Raw genomic sequence first — 25,738 nt, 5'->3', positions numbered from 1 at the left:
ATAGATAAACAAAACAAATTAAAAAGGAAAAATAAAAATAATGCGAAAAATTGGTCCACCGAAACCGTGGTTCGAACTGGAGACATTAGGTGCTAAAATCTCTGTTTGAGCACTTCTTAATATCTTAATATCTTCTTCCCAGAGGTCTAACCTTCCCTATACCAAATTTCATCGCAATCGGTCTAGCAGTTAAGGAATAGATAAAGGACACACACACAAACATTCATTTTTATAAATATAGATTTTAAAATGTGTCTAATCTATTCATAGTTCATACCAATAATATTATTGAAGCCGTTTATTAATAGCGACAGTCGACAATCACTATATTATAGGGGTTATTACATTTTACAATTCATCATAATATTATTGTATTATGGTTTACTGTTTAATAATGGAAGTAACAAATTAATTAATTTAAATTTATAAAAAAAATTACAAAAATGTAAAATAAAAACGGCAAAACAACATTTTTAATCTACCTGTGGTAAAAATAATGCTACAGCCATATAATGTAAAAATGGAAAGGAAAATGTAATTAATAATTAGTTCTTAGTAGCTCAGTAGTATTATTCTATTCTGTGGTATTAGTAAGGTAAGTATATCACCGCCTGTCACGCATGACTGGGGGAAATCGTGGTTCCATTCCCCAAAAGGGAGACATTTTGATGTGGATTGCGATGACTAAGTCGTTTGTAGTCGTTGTTGTCGGGTCAAAATTGGTGTTGTGTAAGAGTTAAGGAAATTATTTTAGAAAGGTGTACATTTTGAAACAAATTGGTGACAACAGTCGTCGTTTTGGGGCGTTACGAGATTTGACAAATTATTGTGAGGTTATTTCGGTATTGTGGGTAAGTGGAAAAGTTGGGAAACTATGTCACCACTTAAGCACTTTATAATTATGCTGGAAAAGGGGCGCTACTACATTGTGAACCTGGGGAACTATATTTTTAAATATACAACTGACTACACTGGATATTTAAACTTAAACCAATAACTAACAAAATATTGAAAATATTAAATAACAGAAAAACTTACCAACGTTGCATTTGTAAGGTAATACAAATTCCTTGAAGTCTACCACAAGTAACATTTCTTTTGGATATTTGCAAACACCGTCATCATATTCAAGTTTTATTATACAATGTTTGGATATGTTGGTATGAATTACAGACTGAAAATATACAAATATTTTTATACACAGGAATTATAATATTAAAGTTATAGATAAAAATAATATTACCTGATGGATCAAAACATGAGAGGCAGTATAAGCACGATAAAAACAATGAGGGCAAAAGTATTCACAAAATGTGTATTTTTCAGAAATATGGTTAGCCAAAGATTCTTCATCATCAAACAATTTAAAGCAATAGGCACACATTTTAAACTGTTCAACATTGTAAATTTGATTTTCTGCAACACACAAAGATTAATAAGAAAACATATTATTTTGTATGAATAAAGTTTTAAATAAAACTTTTTACTTTTTTTTTTTTCTGCATTTGAAAAATGTAATTTCATATGCAATTTAAATAAATCTTTAGAGCTGAAAATTTTTGTGCAGGTTCTGTCCATACATTTAAAAAGACCCAATAGTCTTGGCAGAGCAGACATTTCATTAAAAGCTAATCGTGTTTTCATTACATTCATCGGCAATTCTCGTACTTTTCTAATATAATCTTTCGTATATGCTGTGTCTATTAAACAACATATTGTGCCATCTACAGGCGCACCATTATTAACAATTTGTTGACCTTCTTCAAGAAATATTTCGGAATTTGGAAGAATAACTTCACGATTTGTTTTTACATTCATCCACATATTAAGATCACTGTCATCAGATGCACTTGAGTTTATTTTTAAAGTGTTTACTTTTCCCTAAACACAATAAGTAAAATAAAAATATTAGGTCTACAAAATTGTATATTTCTTATTTTAATAAAAAATGTATGTACCTTTTTTAAACTCTTAACACCAGTAGTCTGTGATGGAAACCTTTCGTCATTAGAACCATGATTAATATTTAGATTCACTATATATATAGAAAAGAAAACAGACACATCAATAATTAATTTTACTTTAAATCTATCGTACAAATAACAGCTGATATGCAGCTTTTAGTTTAATTGTGGCAGCAACTCGTAACATAATATTAAAAATATAAAAAACATTTTTGTTTTTAGGAATCCCGGGACAATCAAGAATTTATTATAGTTAAGAATTGTATAAGAAATAATTAATAACTAATATTAAACATCTGCTACATAAATTACTACTCCTATTTGTCTTTAGGTACTCTCAAAATAGTTTTGTTTAATTCTACATACTCACAAAGACAAGTCTGACATAAATATGATTTATTTGAGGTTAGAATATTAGTTTTAAATTACTAAAAAACTACATGAAATTTATAGCTGAAATACACCTGATACATACCTGATGTTAGACATTGGGTACCGAGTAATATATTATGGCTAGATTGTTCAGGGTTTCCAAACATATTGTTCTCTATGAAATCTATAGGAAAAAATAAATAATATTTATATTTTAAAAAGTTAAGACAACAAATATAATCATTACATAAATCATAAATATATCCAGTAAATCAATTAAATAGGAACACTAAATAACAGAATTAAGTAAAATATGCATTTTTTGCCATTATATTGTAAGAATTTAAATTTATTGATACTTGAATTCTGAAGGTGTCATAACTATTTTCTAGATTCTTAGGGGAGGTAAATATTTTTATTTATAAACTATTTTAATAAATTCTTTTTTGATTAAAATAGTTTATGCCATAGATATATACAACACTTCTAGATAGCCGTCTAAGGGCCAGTATTACAATCATCGGTATTCTTCGAATACGCTTAACTGGCTGATAACAGATTTTATAACAGAGTGGGTTAAATTTAACGGGAGATGGTAATACTGGCCCTAAGTCTTTAATCTTTATACTACTCTTTATAATGCAGTTGTGACCAGTGTTTGGAATGAACACACATTCATATTTAGTGAAAGATACATGAACGTCACTCGTTATTTTCAAATAAACGTGAGCAACCATGAGTTTGAACGATTTTTAAGACGTTCAAATTTATTTACTATTTAATAAATATTGATTGATAATATTATTAGTATTTATAATCAATGGTTATACTATCATAATACATAATATTATATTACGAATTATAAAAATAAAATACGTGAGATTCAAAAGGACATTGCTAGACATAAAACAACAATAATATTATGATGTCCACGATAATGTAGGTATTAATATTTAGGCCGGGGCCATACACGGCGTATTCCGCCGGGTTTTAAACGCTGCGGAATACGCTGTGTATAGCCCCCGGCCTTAAACGATACATAAAAATTAAATGAACAAACCAAATTAACGCATTTATATTTTCAAAGAACGTGAATCTGTTCATTTGAAAAAAATATGAACGTGAACGAGTTCCTTTTTTAAGCACTGAACGTGAACGTGAATGAATTCAATTTTTTAGAGAACGTTCCGAATGCTGGTTGTGAGCTTGTGACCAATGTTGAAGTGGGCCACAATTTATAAAGCAGGCAGTTATTTATTTATTTTACATTTATACATAATATTATATACTGTGATAATATTATTTTGAAAACATTCCCTGCTGTGTAAATGGCGGCCGACTTCAATGATAAGGAGACGACTATCTATGGTTTATGCAGTGTTCTTATCTTTATTCAAGAAACCTCAAAATAATGTTCAGCAAATTAATCAGCTTAATGGTATTTTATCACATTATACTCTATTCAAGTTATGAAGGTATTGGTATACTAGGTATTGGTCTTAGCAGCATGACAAATATTAGATATCTGGTATCATCACAGTATTTTGAGACGCATCCTCCGCTTTTTACTTCGTCTTTATCGTAGTACACCACTTCATATTGGATATCAATCATATACGTACATAATTAACATAGAACGAAATAAACCAATGAAAAGTGGAGAACTACGACACGGGTCGGAGGTGAAGGAGATACGCATACTGTGTAAAACTAGTACAACTGTAAAGAATCCCAGACGAAAAGTCCGGAATGAAAAAAGTTGTACAAAAAGTCCGGTTTCATTTTTTGATTGCCGAACAAAAAGTCCAAAAATACAAAATTGTCTATAAAATGTATATTTATAACTTACGTAATACTATATTTGTATTATATACGTCATGTAATATTATATTATATAGTCAGTTCATATATAATTAATATTTATTTAATAAATGTAACTGTTGTACTTTTATTATATTATTGTATTTTTTTTACTTCTTATTATTTCTTATACCTAACAAAAATATAACGGAAATCCACTGTAGTTTGGTAGGTAGGCACCTATTTGGCTATATCTATCTTATGTTTATCGCGGCAGTATTTCTACAGTTTATCTACCAAAAGATTATACCTACATACTACAATAAGTAATTACGATAATCATTATTACCACGATTATAATATAAATCTAGATAATATATTATATTGACAAACTTGGGTAGTATTCCGAATAAAGTATTCTGAATACTGTATTAGAAATACTTTTTTTAAAAGTATTTAATACGGTATTTTGAATACTTTTTACAAGTACTCTAAGTACTAGATTTCTTGTATAGGTACTCTTATATATTACTAATTATTACTTATTAATTATATTAATTTAAATATAATTTATAACTAATAGATAGCCAGATAGGAGTGAATTATCGAGATTATAATAATGTTCATTTATAAACACAGAATTAAAAAATAAAATTGTTGCTATTGAAATCTAAATCTACTGAAAGAAAGTATTAGATAAATATTTAGAATACTTTTTGTGAATACTTAGGAATATTATTATCATAAAGTATTCGAATACATATTCTGAATACTTTTTTAAAAGTATTCGGAATATATATTTGAAATACTTTTAAAAAGTATTTTATCCAAGTCTGTATATAGGTACCTAGCATGGTATATTGCATCATGTACATTTATCTCATAGATATAATCGATTTCATGAGGGACGTAGTGGACGAGAATTATAAATTGAATTTGTCACTTAGTAAGTGTATCCTGAGACGCTATTTAGTTAAGATGGAGGTTGAAATGGAAATATTATTATTGTATTGGTATCAACAATCATTTCTTGGGGAAACGTAACTAATGTATGTCAAATTATTAATATTATTATTATTATTGTATAGCCAAACGTAATATGAAAATTATAAAATGTTCAATTTTTCTAGCTAAGGATCGAAAATAAAGCAACGCGGTTTAGATTTTTTATTACCTATTTTATTTTGTAAGATTTCTGTAGGTAAGTATAATAAAAATCCCAGAAAAGTAGTCGTATGATTGTAGAATTGGATTATCCCATTTTACATCTCACCCGGGTTTCCCCTATGGCCTATATTATAATATTGTATATTGTGACATTGACATTGTACTGACATCGCAGAAATAATATAAAGTAATAAAATATAAAAAAATTTTAAATAAATATTAATTATATATGAACTGACTGTATAATATAATATTACATGCATATAATGTGTATATTACATGTATATATTATACATTAATAGACAATTTTGTATTTTCGGACTTTTTGTCCGGCAATCAAAAAATTAATCCGGACTTTTTGACCGATTACCAACTACGATGACACCTATCTAATTCGTCATGCTTAGCAGCAACTCTAGTTGTTGTCGGATGACAACACCTGTTTGTACGCTAACTGTAACGATATCACACCCATGAACACAAGTCGGCTGCCGAGTACAGTTCTTAGATTAAATAGGGTAAATTATGTCAACAATTCAAAAACCACAATTTTCCCATAATTTAAAAACCTGATCTATATTCAATACATTTTTAAGATTTTTAATCATGGTTTATTTCCAACATTTAGAATTTGGAAAAAATCATTTAAATTACTAGGATTCATATACTAAATTAATTTAAAATCCTATCTAGTTTTTATTTAGTATAATGTTTTAATAAATAAATAACACAATATATATTATAATACTTTTCATTACCATTTTCGCCATTGGAATTTGTCTCATCACATGATTCATCAAAAGACATCTCACAAATATTGGTAATACTTGAACTGCTGGGTTTATCTGTATAAAATAGATAGAAGTATAATATTTCTTTATTAAGAAACCATTTTTAATAAAATATATTTTTTTCAAATAATGTTACATAATATATGACTGTATTAGATAAATAATGAATGCAAATTATTAATATGTTTAATAATTAATAATTAATAATAAAAAAAGTATAGTATAATATACACAACCAAAAAGAAGTTTTAGTTTTATCAATCAAATAAAGAATTTTTTTTTCTTATTAATTAACCCGCGGCAACTTAGGCCATTGGGTGGTTTTTAACTGTGGGCGAGGGTACTGTAGGTTTAAACACGCGTGTTTGTTAGTTTGGCAGAATTTTCTGGGGCACCCGTATTTGCCATGCCCGGATGGGGGACGGCGGTCTCTCTCTCTCCAGACACCGTGACTGTCCGAAGAGAAGTGCCGCCCATGGCCGAGTTTCGAACCGGCGACGGTATGCGTCGCAACCAACACCCTAGTCCGCTCGCCCACTCCGTCCCCTATACAAAGTATTTTATAAATGTCTAACTTAAAATAATTTGCAAATTTTAGTGATTTTGACGAATTTTGTGCTCAACTTTTTTTTCTAATAATACTAATAACAACCCTCGATACGAGATACCCATATTTTATATTTTCAAATTTTTACCTAAGCGGAAAATTGTTTAACGACAATAATTGAATAACAAATTAGGAAAGCTCACTCTAGAGCTAAATTCCCAGTTTCAAAACGTATTTTAATGCAACGCGATAAATTATAATTTCATAAAAAATGTATACGTATAAATGTAAATATGTACAATAACTACAGAACTACAGAGAACGGACAATAAATAAATAATTAAATATCAACAATCGTATAACGTGCTAGTAACTAACGGACGGACACAACGGGGATATATTATTATGTTATATAAACATATCTATACAAATCTAAACACTGATCAAAATCAAAAAATGTTTATGCATATAAATAGTTCAAAAAGAAAATATACTAGATAGAAAATTCTAATATTAACATTCGAAGAAAATTTCAAGTATCAACAGTTATTTGTTTTTGAGTAAGGAACACTAAAAAACAATATCAATTGTGCGTAAAAAATAAAAATGCACGAATTTTATTTTTTCCCTGCGCTTTTGAAAATTGAAACTACTGGGAATTTTCAATTTTGGCCTCTAGAATGCAAAGGCGTATACAAGAGTATGTGAGGGTTCAGAAAAGCCTTTTTTTTAATTTTATAAAATAGTGTTCTTGGGCCGTTCCAAGGTAATATAAAAAAAAAATGCCTAGGATTTAATTACATTTATATTTTGTCACATCCAACAGACGGCACACTATTACACTAATGATTAATCAGTAATCAATAATCATACATTAATTTTATAAAATATATAATATAAGAAATAAGAGTAAAATTTAACAGCCCGCCGTCGCCACCGCCGCCGATAACATGTCCGTGCGGCTAATAATAAAGGTCCCACACACTGCAGCGGTGGCGGTTAATTGCTGCAGGACACAATTCACCGCTCACCGCGGCGGTAAAGCCAAGACAATAGAATTTAACGCCACCACTGCATTCTGTGGGGACCTTTAATCTTCCTACTTTAAAAAAGTTTTAAGAAGGTGCTATACACGCGTACGCTGACACCATCTTACAAACCCGTAATATAGAAAATTGGACGTTCTGAATTCACGTCATAACACTGACAGCCATTATAATACTGTAGCGAATTATCCTGTTATCAAATGTAGAAGTAATATAATAGTATTATATAGTGAACCTCATGGTTTTTTTTTTCATTTAAATTTTATAACAAGTTAAGAATACCTAGTTTAAAATGCGCAAACAATTTATATTTTTAAAATACTCATAAGTTGCTTTAAAATTAAAATATAATATATCGTATATAATATAAAACCCGAGGTTCGCCAAACAATATTATTAATATTAAATTTGATAATAGATGTAGAAATGGATAATTTACGCAAAAAAATATCGGTAAATTTACCAATAAATAACTAAAAATGGTTCTATTGTTCTGTATCAGTATTCAGTACATATTATGAATATTCATAATTCAATTAATAAATTATTTAAATTAAATTATCTAAGTTAACACATAATTTCCTTTATTTTTTATGTTTATAAGTCAAAACATTTATATTACTTTTAACTTTACTTATATAGTTATAATTTGCAGTATCGAAAAAATAGAAAATGTGATTAGTATAATAAATTATTGTATTGGTATATATTATCAGTTGATAAAAATGATATCTCTGTACAATTCGGGATAGGAGTTTTTGATTTCATTTGATTAGAGTGGCCACGGATTTGTTTAGGTATAAAATAATTTACCGGTAAAAAAATTGGTAAAATGTATGGTAAATTGTTTTTCTGGTGAAAATGTATGTGGTAGATCTATAGCACTCACATCTCTAAATAGATCAATTCGAACTTATATTAAACATGCTTGAATGAAATAGATTATTCAGAACGTACAATTCGCTATGTTATGTAGAGACAAAGCATGGGGGTGTAGCGTCCTCTTAAGAAATAATAATATAAATGTATAATACACCGATTGGGGAATTATGTATAAGTCACTGCTTGAATGCACCAACTAGATTCACTTTCCTACCCAGTACAGTTACTGAAGTCTAAAATCGAAGTATTATTTCGAACAACTCATCTTGAAAACAAAGAACAAATTGTAAAATCAATACATTGATCGCTCCGGTCAGAATATTAAGTTTAGTACTATAGCTTACTACTATAGCTTCGGGCTTCGGCAATAACAAAAAAGTTTAGAGAAGACTTACTTAAAAAGCTATAAAACCACTGCAATCGCAAATTAAATTAAATTTGGAAGGATGATGTTATGTAGAATGTAGATTACAAAACTACTAAGTACTAATGGCCTTGGCCATTAAATCAGTTTATTAATAAATTTGGTATATTACGGATAACAAAGGATACGGGAAATTGGTATAGTATGAAATATGGATAACCCTAAAAAAATTAGGGAAAGTAGGATATATGATGCTAAAGGACAGTTGTACCCAGGGGCGTCATTAGGGGGGTGCAGGGTGTACATTTGCATCAACTTTTTTTTAAAACGCCTTCTTTGGCCTGCCAACAATAAATATAAGAAACGATATATACCTAAGTGTTTTATATTATATATATTTTATATTTTTTCATTTTTTTAAAAAAAATGTATTGTACTAATGTTAAATTTCCAAAATTTTTGGTGTGGTTTTGTGGTCCCACAGTATTATAATTGATAAAATTATAACACGAACAATGTGAAGAAGGGTACCCATAAAATAGATTTGTGGTTTTATTAAGCTAGCTATGTTATATATTTTGAGTATGCAGGGAGAAAAATGTGTAGGTTAGGTTTAGTTAGGTATTTTATTATAAAGGTGATTAATACCAATACATTTATTTACCAAGTGTAAATACCACTGCAGTACACTGGTATCCATAATATAAAATAAATACATTAAAAGTACCTAAACATAGTTCATCAAAAATAGCAACGATATTGTAATATTTTCATACTAGTATAAGTGACATATTAAATAAATTATACAAATTTTCTACAGTTTTTGTCCCCACTTAACCCCCCACCCCCCACCATCAAAAAAAAAAAAAAATATATTTTTATGTGGCCTGGTAATGATCTGAATGGCCTGCAAACATTTTGACGCCAACAAAAAAAAGTTGAAATGACGCTCCTGGTTGTACCGTTTACGGTTAAACTTCGATTACGCTTAATTAGCTAATAACAGATATTTAACCAGGCAAATTCGACCGATTCGGTTAACTTTAATCGGAGATGGTACAACTGGACCTAAGATCGCCGTTTGAACTCGGGTTACCAGCAAGAAATGTTACCCGGTTTGCAACACGCAACTCGACACCGGAAAAAATGTTACCAGGTTTTTAACACGAAACCCGAAATCCACAAAATTAACTGAACTATATACAGCATACACTAATAAGTAATAAATAATTAATTAACTTCTAATTATCTTTACCCAGAGGCCAGAAGTTAGAACCCAGTCCCGCTTCTCTATACTTTCAGGCCATGGGGTAATTAGTTAAATTGTAAAGACTTATTGCATTTTTTATAAATATTTATTAATTATTGACTAAGTACACATTTAAATATTAAATATTTAATTGTATACCTAGTCGACTTTATAAAGGTATTCGCGTAATATAATTATAAAATCAGTATAGTGTTGTTTGATGACCAGCATTTTATATTTACATTTATATGCTACAGTTTTATCGGTAAATATAAAATTTGAACCTGAGTTATAAAACATAAACCTAATTACCTAATACCTAACCTAACCCGGGTACCTGCAAAAAATTTTACCCGGTTTTGAGCATGAAACCCGAAATATTTTAACCAGTTTTGACTCCCTGGCTAAAACTAATTATATGAATACCGGTTTTAGACAAATATTTGTGTATTACCTTCGTCCGAAATTTTAAAATTTTTTTAATGTAGATTTAAATAATGATAATCCTAAATGAAATTTGCAAAAAATATTATATCAATATATTATATTATGCGGTAATTATCAGTCTCTAGTATTAAGATTGGCACACACTACAGAGATAGCGGTAAAGTTTTTTGTCTTGGCTCGGGTGTCGCAGTTGTGTAAATTGTGTGCCCGGACTCATTTTACCACTATCGATGTTTTTAATACAAATGTATAATTAAATTAAATTGTATATTATATTATATTATATTTACTAAATGTGTTTAAAATATCTGGTTATCGCAAACTGTAAACATAATAAATTACATTATAACTTTAATATTGACTCCTCATCCACAAGCTATGCTTAAAGAAGGTATGTATATAAGAGATTAATGTATTTTATTTATTTATTTTTTATTTATAATAAATCATAATTCATATTTTAGACCCAATCATAGATATAGGCGTTAACTAAAATACATTTGGAACTATATAGGACATAGGTACTATGTTTCTATATTTCTAATTATTTGTTGTATTAGGATATTGTAATATATTGTATAGAAAAACATTTTTTGATTCAAGGCGGAGCAATGATGAATAATAATATGAATATGAATATTTACAAATGAATTCTAATAGTTGTTACTTTGATAGGCGAAATCAAAAATGTCTCAATAGTTTTCAAAATCGTCGGGAAAAATAAAAACATTAAGGACAATTTGAGATTTACGCAAAACCAGTTTTGAATTCAATTTTGAGTCTTAGTAAACTCTAAAATGACCATGGATCCATGAAATTATCATTAAGTGTTTATATTAGAATTTTTTTTCAGCGTATAATATTAAAAATATTTCGACTTTTTTTGAGTTATGCATGAGAAAATTTTGTCTTTTAAGTTTTTTTCGTACATTTTCACTAAATCAAAAAACTTTTAACTTTAATATAATAGGCTCTCGCTAAGTTGTTGTTAGTGGAAATTAAAAAAAAGTTGAGCATAAATCCACAATATTTTTTTAAAAGCATTTGAAGAAATTTAAACAAAACTCTTCAAAAGCACAACAATTATTTAGAGTAATAATTTCATAAAAAAATGTTCTATTTATACATAAGATACAAAAAATCAATACAAGATAAGGATAAGTTGTTTTAACAACAGTTGAAAAATATTAAGGATACATAGGAATGATTTTTTTTTTTTTGTAAACATTTAAAGTTTAAATTTTGACATAATTTATCAAAATCTCAAAAAAAAAACGAATTATAAGTTTAAAATGTTCAATTTTGATGCCTAAGGATTGAAAATTTAAAACAAGGTTTCTCATACTGTAACCAAAAAATCTAAGATATTTGAAGTTCAAATTTGGACTTGAAAGTTAGATACTTAAACAAAGAATAATGATTTTAGTTATTTTGTTGTAATTTAAAAATATTATTTGTGAGTACTTGAAAATTTTTAAATACATTATTATATTCTATGCAAATGCAATTTTTTAGGCAAAAATTAATTCAACCTACTTTATTACTAATGTCTAGTATAAAAGACGTCTTTGCTAAAAATTGTTTTTCATAACTATGACTTTACAACTATAGCTCTACTGCTTAAATAATTACAAGTACTAATACTACATTGTCTGTTTTATTTTATGGCTATAGTCCGCAAAGATTGTTTAAAATTATAAGTGTTCCATGGTTGAAAACAATAAGAACCACTGATATAAAGAATAACAAAATTTTAACTTACGAATGGATAATTTATCACCAGGCAAACAACGAACTTTCAAAAAGTTTTCTACACATGGTGTATTTTTTACTGTATCCTGACAAGAAGATAAACATTCAATATTTGAACCTCCAAGATTTGCTAGAAAATTTAATTTTATTAGATTATAGATCTTTAAAATATTAATAAGACAATAGATTTACATACCTGTAGTATTGGGATGTTGTTCATTATTCTTTAGAGTCAAATGATGAGAAACTAAATGTTCTAACGCATCTCTTACATAATGTTGTTCAGAAACTATCGGTAGTTTGTGATGACATGCTTCGCAATGTCCATCCCATACTACAAATTGATGATTCTTATTTACATGCTTGGAATAATCAATAAAAATTACAGTAGAAAATTGATTTTCTCGGCAATTTGAAACTGAGCATTTAAACAATAACATTGAATTTATCAATTCACAACTTAAGCCAGCTATGACACATTTTTTAGATTTGTCTTTTAATGTGTATTCAAAATATTCAGTCGCAAGTGTTTCTGTGGTGATTCTTGATTCTTTTTTAGGAGCTAATAAAAAAAAATCCAATTTTAATAAATACTAATAGTCTTTAAAGATATACTTACATTGATAAGCTTGTTCCGGTAAAAATTGAAATTTAGTTGGCTCTAAAACTTTGTCATAAGCAGTTACTGGAGGATTTGCATGAGTAACTGATTTTGGCAGATTTTCATCAATACTTGACTCTTTTGGAATTTCGTCAATATTTTGTTCATTGAATTCTTTTTTGATAGATAAAAAGGAATTTGGTTGATTTTGCTCGTTTGATAGTGCGTTTAAATCCATCACAGTTGACTGTTGATTTTGGTCTTCATTATCTTTACTTTTAGAAATAACTTGATCAGACTCAATAGGAGGTAAACATCCAACCAAATTGTCAAAATCAATTGAAGAACCTGTGTACATTTTATCTGACACAGACATACTAATACGTATAGCTGTCCAATGGCCATTCAATTTTTTATCTTCATCAAAATGTTGTGATGCCATATGTTTGACTATGTTATTATAATGAAGTTGAACATAATAACAAAAGGAACATAAATATCCAAAAATGTATTTACCACGGATTGGATTAGGAAATATTAAATGTGAAATTCCACCAGTTTTATCATAGTCTGTGTGTTCTAAAATATGATTATTCAAATCATCTTCATTTGAATAAATTTGTTCACACATTTTACATTTGTACCTGTATTCTCCAGTGTGACCAGTAATATGATCATAGAACTTAAAATAATCATGGAAAATAACTTGACAAAAAACACAGGTATAGTTAACATTCACAGACCGATGACAAATTGGTTCTAAATCTTGGGGATTTGGATATACAAAATTTTCTTTTAAAGATTGATGTATTAATGATTCAGTACAATTCTTAGGTAATCTGGATGGTAAAACTTCTTCCTCGCCATGTTGATCTTTATAATGGCGAACAATATTCAATCCTTTATCCTTGTAATTACAAAATTTACATTCCAAAAAGTTATCAGCAGTTTGAAAATAAAGTTTGTCCTTAAATTTGTTTTCTGAGACAATTTTAGATGTTATTTCAGTAGATATATTATTTTTCAACACATTATTCAATTCAAAATCATCAGACGATACAACCTTGAATTGCTTACGATTAGACTTCATAAATTTCTTGTTTCTCTTTTTTGATTTTTTTAATTTATTCTGTTGCTTATTGGATTTTTTATTTAAAACTGCAGTTTTCACAACTACTGGTGGTAAAGTTTTGTTTGCCATTGACTTTTTAACAATTTTTTTCTTTGTATTTAATTTAACTGTTGATTTTTTAACTTTCTTTTTTGTGTTATTTGTTTTTCTTACATTACAGTCCAACTCGTTTTGATCATCATTTGAATCCAATGGTTCAATATTTGACATTTTCTTTTTCTTTGACATAAATACATTTGTATTTACATAGTCAATTTGTTTATTGGTTCTACATTGTCGTATATTTGAAGCATTTAATACAGCTTCACAATCAAACATTTCACTAATATCAGCATGAAGTTTATCTAATTCTGACGGTCTAGCCTTTTTTATTTCTGGTTTGTTGACAGTAAAAGTTGATGTATTAGAATTCTGTTCAACTGATTTATTGGAGTTGGTTTCATCATCAAATGGCTTAGGGTTTTGAATAGGCCTTATTAAAACAATGGGTTGTTCTATCATTAAACTATTTAAGGTTTCAGAATTTAATTTTTCTTTTTTATTAAATTTATCAATGGATTTTGATCCCTTTCTAAGTTTTTTAGTTTTAAATTCAAACGAATTTTTAATGTCACATTCGTCTTGGGAATTATTCTTTTCTATTTCCATTTTTTGTCTTGCTAATTTAACACTTAATGGACCTAAAAAAGGTTTCTTAGATATTATTTCTTGAGCTATTTCAATATTTTTTGGTTTATTATTGATTTGTATATCATTGCTTGTACTTGAAATATCTGAACTACAGTTATCACTTCTTTTAATATTTTTATCAAATTTAGCAATAACAATTTTTAAGTCTTTTAATTCCGGTTTGCATTTATCTTTAAGTATTTCAAAACTACCATAGCTTTCTTTAGATTTTTTACGTTTGATAGGCTTAAGTTTATGTTGATCAGTTGAAGAATGGCTGTTAATATTTTCAGAACTAGTATTACCATCATAGAATTCATTTAAAAAGCTATTTTTCCTTTTAGTTTTTACTATGTTTTCTGCTTGATTAAAATTATTACCTGATATGTCATTAAAAAATTCATTTTTACTTTCTTCAATAGAAGATTCTGCACTAATACTTTTATTCATTTTTCTCAGTTTCCGTTTTTCTTTTTTCATTTTTCTTCTAATCTTTTTTTTTTCATCAATTTCAATTTGTTCCTTACTTAATATACTTTTTTTTTTAAATTTATCATCATTGGTATTGACATCTGAACTTTCTAATAATTTGTTAAGTTTTTCCATTTTATCTTCATCTTGAAATATACTCATCACAGTCATAAACTTTGGATTTTTTAAAATGTCAATTAAAGCTTTATCGTCAATTTTAGGGATACTATCAGCTGTAGAATTAATTTCATTAGAAGAAACAATATTTTTTTCTTGACTTTTACACACAATTTCGGTTGTTGTAGAATTGACAACTCCTGATTGTTCCTTTGATGTAGATGATATAATGTTATGTTTGATTTCAGTCCGTCCACTAACATCTTCCAAGTTCGGAATTGATCCATTATCAAGTTCCTTACTACATTCACCTGATTCTAATTTCTTATAATTTTTTGTTGTATTGTCTTTTTCAAATTTTGACTTTAAGTTGTTAACTTTTATAGTTTTTACGATTCCTTCTTTTTTCATCACAGAACTCCTTGTTCTTGTTCTTGGACCCCATCCGTCATCATTTAAACTCTCGGCAGCTTCTTTTATAATTTTTTCAAATTCTTTTTCCTTGGAATACTTTTTATGTTTCTTAGGCTTAGTCTTGAGTGGGGGATTAATTAAAATGCTACTTTGTTCAGATTTAGAATCAAGTTCTTCCTTATTTACCTTACTTGGAATGTCAACAGTAATTTCTTTAAGATTCATTTCTGGACAACTAACTTTTTCTGATTTATTGTCCATCATTGTTTTAATTATTAGATCTCCATCTGTATTACTATTTTTAGTTATTTCAATTTCTGAGGTTTTATCCGTACCACTATCAATAATTTTATCAATTATTTTGAGGTCTTTTTTTGAATTTTTACTTTTATTTGTTTCAGATTTCTGATCATTTACTAAATATTGTTCTCTAATTGTATCAGATTTCAAGTGTATTTTGGATTTTTTCTCAGTTGTTAAGACATCTGTATCATTTTTATTGTCTCCAAATGTTTTAAGTTTAGAGTACCTTTCTTTACTGTTATCACTAAGTTCTTCATTATGTTTAATTTTGGGTATCTTAAATTTTTTTATATTAGCTGTTTCATTTACAGGTCCAAAAGTATTATAAGAAGAATCAATGATGTTACTTTTTTCTATTTTCTCATTGACTAAGCTACGATATTGATTATGGTCCTGGTTCATTTGGTTTTTATTCTTTAGATAACCTTTCATTTGTTCTCTGAGCTTGGCTTCTCTATGTTCTTTGTAATTAGGATGAACAGTTGTTTTAACACTTTTCAATGTTCTTGGATCTCTCTTGGATGCATCATTACAATGAAATTTGTATGGCACTGGATCACAATATTTGGTTAATGGCTCAATATGGGATGGATTAACATGCATTTGGGTAGGATTACTGAATTGACTATAATCATTTTTTTTATCATCACTACGATTATGTTTGTTTTGGTTAAGAGACAATGACCTGTTTTTCAATTGAATAGAGTTTCCATTATGTTCTGAAGAAAATTGTGGATTTAACGGCTGAAGATTTGTATGACTCGATGAACTTTGGCCATTATATATTTCCTGTGCTCTAGTATCAAACAACTTGGCATTTGAATTGTCTCTATTTGGAGCAAAAGGAGTATATGGCGCAATTGATATTAATGAAGCAGGTGTATTAAATGGATTAACATTCTTTCCAGAAGTTAATAAAGTTTTATGCCTTATTCTTGGATCACGAGGGACGATGTCAACGAGAGATGTTTTAACCTCAGTACTTTTCTCATTTGATTTGATAACTGGTCTAAGAGACTCTATATGCAATGAAGCACGAACTACTTTTGAATTTTCAAGATCAATTAATGTACCTGGTTTTAATGCAGATATAAACTTTGGTTTAGTTTCATTTGATGAACCAGTCTTAGACAATTTATTTGTTTCAGTGTTCAATTGTACACGGCTATTAGTTGAAGATTTACTTAATAAAACATTATCACGAGTTACATCACTAGAATTTGGTTCAGTGGTTGACATTAAATTTATTCTTGATGCTCCCAAATCCATAAGATCTGATGGGGGTAATGGTGGTGGCTGAACAGGTTCCACACAACTAGCTCTTTTTATACCATCTATTACATTTTTTACATAGTTAACATCAATATCATCCATGTTGATACCTTTTAACATATCTTTATAAATAACTGGGCCATTTTTTTGTTTGATCATTTCGTCAAAAATTTGTGTACTAAGTTCAGTATGCGGTATAGATGCATCAGACTTATTAAGTTTTTCAATAGAAGCATTGGTTGCAAAACCAATTATCTTATTAAGCCTTATACGACTGTCCGAGAACTCTGGTAGATCATTCTTTGCAAGCAATGAGTCATTGATTGAATTTTTGCTACAAGATGACTCGCCAATTTCAACATTTTTATTAATAATATTCTCATTATTTGGTGGCAAATCCATTTGATTGTTTACTATGTTTTCATAACTAGTACTTGGTTCTGGTATTATATTGGAAAGTTCAGACTCACTATTTTGGTTTTGATTACTTTTGTTAGATGTACATCTTACTTCTAAAGATCTGCCAAAAAAATATTTTATTAAAAAAAATGCCTAATAAATAATTCCTTATTTTTAGTAACAATTTTGTAAATGTATTTGGATACAGATAAATAAAGAAGAATACACTACTTACACATTATTTTCTTCGTCATTTAACTTTGTTTCTTGCATCCAACTAGTTTTAAAATCTGGAGGTAAATACTGTGAAAGTTCAGATGTATAAGTTAATATATAAACATTACAACTAGTGTATGTTAAATATGCCATAATCATTTTAATTAGTATATATATTCAAGATATAAACAAATAAAATGTAAATAATAATGAAAATCTACTGTTCTAATGCATCATTTAGACTTTATTCAAACAAATAAATTATTATATATTATAACAAAATATGTTTAAAATAAATTAAGATTAATAATATAACACTTACGTAGTTTAACGGATTACTGTAGTTATCGTATAAATCATAAAATACTTTTTTACAAGTTTTTAGTCGATCTGGTGACAACCTAAGAAAAAAAATATATATAGGTAAATACAAAGAAAATTTCTTGTTAAAAAAATAGTGTATATTTTAACATAATATTGTAATAACTAATTGTTATATTCAATTAATTATTTTGATTCCAAACTTTAAATGACTTAGTGATAAATAATTACAAAATAAAATACAAGTACATGAGAAACAAATGATAATATATTATGATTGATAAAAATATTAATACATTTTTTTGTAAAACAATGATGAACAATTTAAAGTTTTAACACAATGATTTAGTTTCTGTGTATTTTTTTTATTACGTCCCTAAAAACAATTTTTAAGAATTCTATTTATCTACTTTAGTAAATAATTTCACTATTATTCCGAAGAGGTTTTAATTACTAAAATAAAACAACTTCTTAATCATTGGAAACAAAGAATAGAATTTCCACAATTGTACATAATATAATATTGATACTATGGGTAGGGATATAATTTATGGGAACTAAATAAATATTAGCTCAATATATATAATACTATGTAAACAAAACTCATTTTTAAGTATTTGTACTTCCATGCATAAAACTGTAGTCTTTGTTTATTTTGCGTATAACAACATACAAATAATAATCATAATTTTAAGACATAATTATAGGCCACAGAGTACCTCAACAATTTATAATTAAAATAAATGTTTTATATAAGAGTATTTCAAATTTGTATTATTACATAACGTGTTTTAGGTAAGCTGCAAATTATATAGTTATTATATACAGTTAATCTTGGACCAAACATCTTCAAATATGACATTAGCTTGAGAATATTAAAAACAGTAATACATCTGGGTAGATCGTAGTTACTTAAAATTGTTCTAACATAAAAGTTATTTAGATAGGTATCTGTCATTTGTAACAATAAGAAAATGATAATATTAATAAAAAAGAGCCAACCTAATGAACTAGTACAAAATACAGTGGTTTTTCAGTAGAAAATGTGCAAATATTGGATGGGTAATGTATGAAGCTTCAAATAGTGACTATTAAGGATGCAATTCAAAAATAGTATTTACCATAAATCACAAGATAAATCCAAACTCATTAATAATCTGAAACACCATAATACATTTTTCATCTATGACATATAAAACTAAAATGTTAATTAAATGTGATGTTGCAAAAAATATTAAAATGTTGGTTAGTTTAGGAACTGTGTGTATTAATGTATAAACGTAAAAATTACAGATAATTTATTAAAATAGTTTCATTATCATTTTAAGTAATCTGAAATAATATATTTTCGAAAGATAACCTTCATCAAATACATCATAAACCCAATGGCCAATAAATCAGCTTCCTTTGAATTTAAAAGATAAAATAAATACCTAAAAGGTTTTTTTTTCGTTACTTTCTGTAAAAATAATGTCTATATAAAATTGAAAAAAAGAGATCTAAATTTTGATAGTACAAAATTAAAATTGTACAAAATAATTCCACCATAGATGTCAGCACATAAGTGTTGGAACATCGGCAACACTGTATAAACAAAAATTCTAAATTAAAATCATTATTTCTACTTTTTAAGCTCAACTTAGCTTTTAAGTTAACTTTTTAACTTGTTAAGTGTCTATTTTTAATCAGATATCTGTACTTAACCTAAACCAAAGAATAATACACCATATTTTAATGTTAACAAATTAGAATCTTTGCCAAGTACAATGTAATATAAAAACGATTGGCATAATGATATAATATTGTTTAGGTAAGACGCAAACCTTTTGGCGTCCACCAGTTCGTACAAATACCGCAACTTGGACACACGGTCGGGTAAAATGTCTAAAAGTTCGCTGTTGTTAATGACTTCAGTGAGAAACGGTAAAAACGTCTGGAGGTGCGTCAGCAGTTTGCCGTAGTAATGTTCGTCTTCTGCGCACAAATTAAACAAGGAGAGGTTATGGTTTGATTAGGTTACGAACAAAAATAATACGACATACCTTCGGGAGCCACAAGCGCGTCGTTTCGAGAGGGTTGATTCGCATCACGGGGTGGGTCGTCGGCGTCTCCCATGGCTTCGAAAAACACGTGGTCGATATTTCACCGAAATGCAGGAGACGTACTCGCCCAACCACGGCCCAGTAGCAAATGAAGTGACGAAACAAAAAACAAAGATGGCGGATATTCTGTAAAGTTGTGGTGGGGGAGATGGACGCAGTTGCGGCGGCGTCAAGTGAACCGTTGAAAAATCTGGTTCGGGCGGTACGACCGCGACGATGGTACGCGTACCATAATATTGGCACGTGGTAATTCGTCGGAGCCGAAAGAAAACGCGCTAACGGTCGTATGAAATTCACATGGTAATCGACGGCAACCTGCGTGGTCTAACCAAGTTCAAGCGGGTGAGTTTGGATCGCCGGGACGAGACAAAATCGAGTGGTTTATCCGATCAAAACATGCGCGCACGCCGAACGGTGAGAGGCTCTGCAGTTGCGTGCGCTGCCGAGTACATGCACCGAGCGTTGCAAGGCGGCGACGGAACGACGGTCGGGCACAAAACAAACGAACGGCCGAACACCTGAACAACAGAAGAAGGACTGTGAACTGTTCACTGTGGGCTCGTAACTTGGTGCTGCGAACGTACGCCGGACGAAACTACGAACTGTCTACGGTTGACCCGATGATCGTGCGCGGGGTGCGGTGTAGTGCTGGTCGCCGCGCACCGCGCCGTCCTAGCGCTGCAGCAGCTACAGTGCCGTTTTTGCTTCAGAAGGGTGGTGGGGAGATTTGCGTTAGCGCTCAGCACGATCCTTTTTGTCATTAGTCAGCAGCAGTCTTCCGAATTCGTTCGACGCGTCGTGATGTGTTTGCCGATTTTTGAGCAATAAATAATAATATTCGTTTCAGCGACGGACAAGTTAAGAGGTTCACCATTGTAGTGCCGTCCGATCGCGTTGGGCCCTTTGTCACCGCATCGTTTCCCGCTTCTTATTCTACAGTGCTGTCCGTGACGCGATAACGAAAATGCGCGGCGACGGCGGCTCAAAGATCCGTCAGCTGCCTGCAGCTGTTGTAGTTAATCATTGCTTCGCGTTTACAAGATCGTGATTCGCATCGTCACGTTGCCACTCGGTTTCCGGTTTTGTTGTGTTAGCGATATTTACTAATATTTTTTTCTCCTGCGATATTTACCGATAACACTGACAAATATAACCGATGTTCTACTGTTTTACACACATTGTGCAATAAATGAATAAACGTTACCAATGTTATTGTATGAAATATATTTCGTCGTTTTTTTTTCATTATTATTATTACTATGTTTTAATCACTATACACATACGAGACCGACCATGTCGTGAAAAAAATTGTCACAAATACTATGATGGATGTCGGGTAGGTTATAACTTGCTGCGACTTTAGTTTTTAACAAAAGTGCGATTTGCAAGTCGCTACGGGCCACGATTGTAATGACCATAGAACGGGCGTATGCCAAATGCGAGTTTTCGCAACGTAAAACGTCGCGTCGTGGAAAAGTTCCACGGGCAGAAGCGTATAGTATTTCTGTCTTAAATTCGACGATGAACGGCGTCGGCGCGAAAGGTTTCAATTTTCATTTGAGGACGTGGCCGCCTTCCCGTGTGAGTCCGCCCGTCACAACACGTACCTACCTCCGTTTATTACGAAAACAAACGGTGTTCCTCTTCCTTTCTACGACGACCTCCGATCGTTAAAATCCGACGAGAGTAGACGTCATTCGCAACAAACACAGACAACACTGATAATAATAATAAAAACGCCGGTAATATTATACCAGCTATTGCGAGACATACCGAAAATATCATATCGCACGTTATCCGCGAACGCGATAGTAGTAGATCCAGTCGAACCACTACTTTCATATAGGTACTATTACTACCTACTGACGGGTGACAAAATTGTTTGGTCTGAACAAAAATTTAAAACTGTTTAACTTCGTTGTGGTTCGTAATGGAAAGGCAGCAACCATAGAATATCTGAATATAGCAGGAGCAACTACTGTAGTATTGATACAATGTGTGATATGTTATACTATCGTAATGATGGTCACTCTCGTTGATCAATATTTTCAAGGAAGAAATTGGAGTATTACCGATAATCAATATTGCGCGAGTTCAAGAAATTACGCTCAATACTCGAACCAGTCAAATTTCGACATTAAAGATTTATTAAATACAAAAAACCGGACAGGGCTGTTTTTACAATGTCCGGTTAATGTTAACCGGCCGAATTCTGCCGGTGATAAAATCCGTTATCGGTCGGTTAGCGTTAACCGACATTTTACCGGGCACTGTAAGAACGGCCCTAAATGTTAATCCCGTAAATAATATCATCACAAAGAATATAGATATTTAATAATAATTATTTAATAACAAGTTACATTCAATTTTGATTTTGCCATTTTCGATTCCTATATCTGGTTATTGCAAACAACTATTAAGTAAATAATGTTGTATCTATCATATTGCTGGTGGTATAACACCGGTATATTCTGTATTTATCAGGGTTGGTAATATACGTGTATAAAACGTTTTATACGTTACACGTATTATACTCCACGTATAAAACGTATAATACGTATAAAACTAATTAACGCCCAAGACATACTAAATTTCCTTAAATTTAGAATAAAATTAAAAACAATACAAATTTATTTTTGAATTATATGTTATAACAAAAATATATATATTTTTATTAATATAAAAAATTATCACAAATGTCTTTTTTGTTATTATAAAATATTAATATTAGAGTAGTTTATTAATACAGAATAAAGATTAAAGATGAACTAAATAGTAAATAGTAAATAATTAATTATAACTTGAATAGGTACTTGATAATAGCTGTTCGATGCAGCAAAAAAAAAAAACTTTTATACAGTATAAAACGTATAAAACTAAGTAGTTTTATACTGTACGTTTTATACGTTTTATACACACGTATAATACGTGTTTTATACTGTACTGTATTATACGTTCCAACCCTGAATTATTATTTGTAGCCCGCAAGAGAACATTAATTACAATTTTAGGGACCTTATGGTACGATGTATTTTCTTAGAAAAATAAGAATTAGATTTCGAGTGTATCAAAGGTAGGTTTCGATGTATTTTAACATTCAATAATATAGGTATGTATTATTGTATTAAAACTATTTAAAACTAATGCGGGCGCACAGAGATTGTTGTCGCGCAATAAGTAATAACTACGTACTAAATACATAGTTTTCACTGTCCTTACATTCCCACGACGAAATGAGTTTTTAATTTATGTTCAGCTATTAGAAACACCATAGTCTCGTATTGCAGTTCAAAATATGTAATGCTGAACTTGTTGTTTTCCGTTTCTCAGTAGAAGTGACCAAATAATATCGTATAGTATAACGATTGCCAATACATATAATTAAAATGTTTTACATAATGCAATAAGTATATATCATAATAGACTGTGCCGTGTTCGACGATAAAGGTAACAAAAAATATTTAGTACGCACAACCTTCAATTTCATTCAATATTAAACTTAATTTTTAGAAATGTCTGCGCATCGCCAGTAAAAAAAAATAATGTTTAATTGCTAAGAAATAGGTACATTTGTTTTTTAATTTTACAATAGATTAAATATAGATGACCATTTTACATCTTCTTGTTAGTACTAACGACACATCAGTATTCACTCAATAATATTTAAGTCACAAAAAAAATATGATTTTATTACGGTGTTTTGAAATATCAGTGAACTATTGGAAAAAAATAGTTTAGTGTAGAAAACCGATATGTCAAACCCTCAAAGATATTATTATTCTCTATGGGTGGGTTAAATATGGGTAACATAAAGAACAGTATGTAAATTTATTACCGGCACCTTATTTATTCATTCTATAAAGTTAATGATTGTGCCTGTGTTACATAAGTACATGACTTAATTTTACAAGGTCATTGCACATAGTCTATATTGTTATCAAACGAAAATAAAATGGCAGCGAAAGGGTACAGTCCTTATCTTAGTAGGTATATATTGTAATATCATAGTAATATAGTATACAGCCAGTATATAGGTCGTCCCCTTACGCTGCCATTTTAATTCCTTAACGTGATAAAATTATATAATGAGAGGGTACTATTGCTATAACCTTGTATATCTAAACCATGCATAATTACGTAAAGAAATATTGAATTATTGATAACCGTTATTACCGAATAATATTATATTAAACTACCAATAACATTGATAGCGTCAATGATAATTTACCGAACCGAAATCCAATCTGTGCTCTGTAGCTTAGAGGTCCGGTAATCAATAGTACACAAACCACTATCGGGCGTTCAAGCCACGCCCGGTTTTGTTTAAAAAACTGTTCGGTAAGTCGCTACAGGAGTACAAGTCGTTTGTGCAAGCCTCCCCAAGACTTTTACAACATATGATTTTGCTCTAAGATTACTCAAAAAACGATTATGAACATACCTGTCATGCGTGAGTCTGAGATAAAACCATTATTGCGCTATATCCTCTTTTTTTGAATTCGGTTCCTTATAGAGTTTTGCGGAGATTGTATGATTATAATATATCATGGTATAGTACCATGATGTGTCATGTAGTTTACAGATTTCACAAAAAATGCACAATCGCCTCCCTCCCAGAGCAAATTCCTGTTTACGCCACGGGCACTCCAAGCGGCGGTTACTACCAAATGCAGTGCTACCCTTTAAAATCATATACTGTATGGGTATTGTTATTATGGGTATTGTACTGAATTGTGTAAAGTATCTTCCCCACCAAAATCACATTCGACAGGTACAATGTAACTACTAACTGTTACATGACATAATATCATTGAGCCCCTCGTCTCGGTACAAAAAATTCGTTCCGATCAATTAGTAAGGAAATCAGTCCCCGGCAGGCGGCAGCGCTAGTTGTTCAAACACCACGGGATAAAAAAATAGTAGGGACAAGGAAAAATATAGTTATAACTTATCATGTGTATAGTGTAGTTCAGATGTCAGTCATTGTGATCGCTACGCCTACGCACGAGGAATGACTTTTTCGGCCGAGTAGGTCATCTTTTTATGTGTTATCTACGATTACCACGGCATATTATTGTCGTTTGGTGTTCTCTGATAATACGCATGTGAGAAAATTATCCAGAATCAGTTATCAGGTATAAGTTCAACGCACAGATATCTATAATATGATACTAATTTAACGGTAAAATAAAATAGTAAACGTAAAATATTTTGTATTTTTAAAAACAACAGGTTTAGAAATAATAAAATACAATACGAGGTAAATCATAATGTACCTTATCTTTACCATATAAAATAGCATACAATTACCCTCCGTCGACCTTGATGCTGCAATTTATG

The 25,738-nt window shown here is 29.9% G+C and overlaps 1 protein-coding gene across 3 annotated transcripts in view; it reads right to left on the bottom strand.

The window, feature by feature from the left end:
* Nucleotides 1–25,055, bottom strand: part of LOC100161455 — a 34,800-nt gene extending 9,745 nt beyond the window's left edge. Inside the window, exons 1-14 of one of the 3 annotated variants that reach the window (XM_029491226.1) lie at nt 20,339–22,398; nt 20,120–20,270; nt 19,418–19,453; nt 18,298–18,376; nt 17,995–18,062; nt 13,001–17,880; nt 12,578–12,943; nt 12,392–12,511; nt 6,062–6,148; nt 2,440–2,520; nt 1,959–2,035; nt 1,488–1,881; nt 1,244–1,416; nt 1,039–1,174 (exon numbers count right to left, since the gene is read on the bottom strand). In XM_029491226.1, coding sequence (XP_029347086.1) covers nt 1,039–1,174; nt 1,244–1,416; nt 1,488–1,881; nt 1,959–2,035; nt 2,440–2,520; nt 6,062–6,148; nt 12,392–12,511; nt 12,578–12,943; nt 13,001–17,880; nt 17,995–18,062; nt 18,298–18,376; nt 19,418–19,453; nt 20,120–20,270; nt 20,339–20,411 — 6,721 coding nt within the window. In that variant the 5' untranslated portion in view covers nt 20,412–22,398. Of the gene's footprint in view, nt 1–1,038; nt 1,175–1,243; nt 1,417–1,487; nt 1,882–1,958; nt 2,036–2,439; nt 2,521–6,061; nt 6,149–12,391; nt 12,512–12,577; nt 12,944–13,000; nt 17,881–17,994; nt 18,063–18,297; nt 18,377–19,417; nt 19,454–20,119; nt 20,271–20,338; nt 22,399–24,839 lie in introns of those variants that run through there. The other 2 variants (XM_001948545.5, XM_003240980.4) reach the window with 2 other exon arrangements.
* Nucleotides 25,056–25,738: the final 683 nt, after the last annotated feature.

Source organism: Acyrthosiphon pisum, chromosome A3, assembly GCF_005508785.2.
Source record: "Acyrthosiphon pisum isolate AL4f chromosome A3, pea_aphid_22Mar2018_4r6ur, whole genome shotgun sequence".
NCBI lineage: Eukaryota > Metazoa > Arthropoda > Insecta > Hemiptera > Aphididae > Acyrthosiphon > Acyrthosiphon pisum.
The sequence above is the reverse complement of the archived record's forward strand: the minus strand, read 5'-3'. Positions and strand labels throughout refer to the sequence as shown.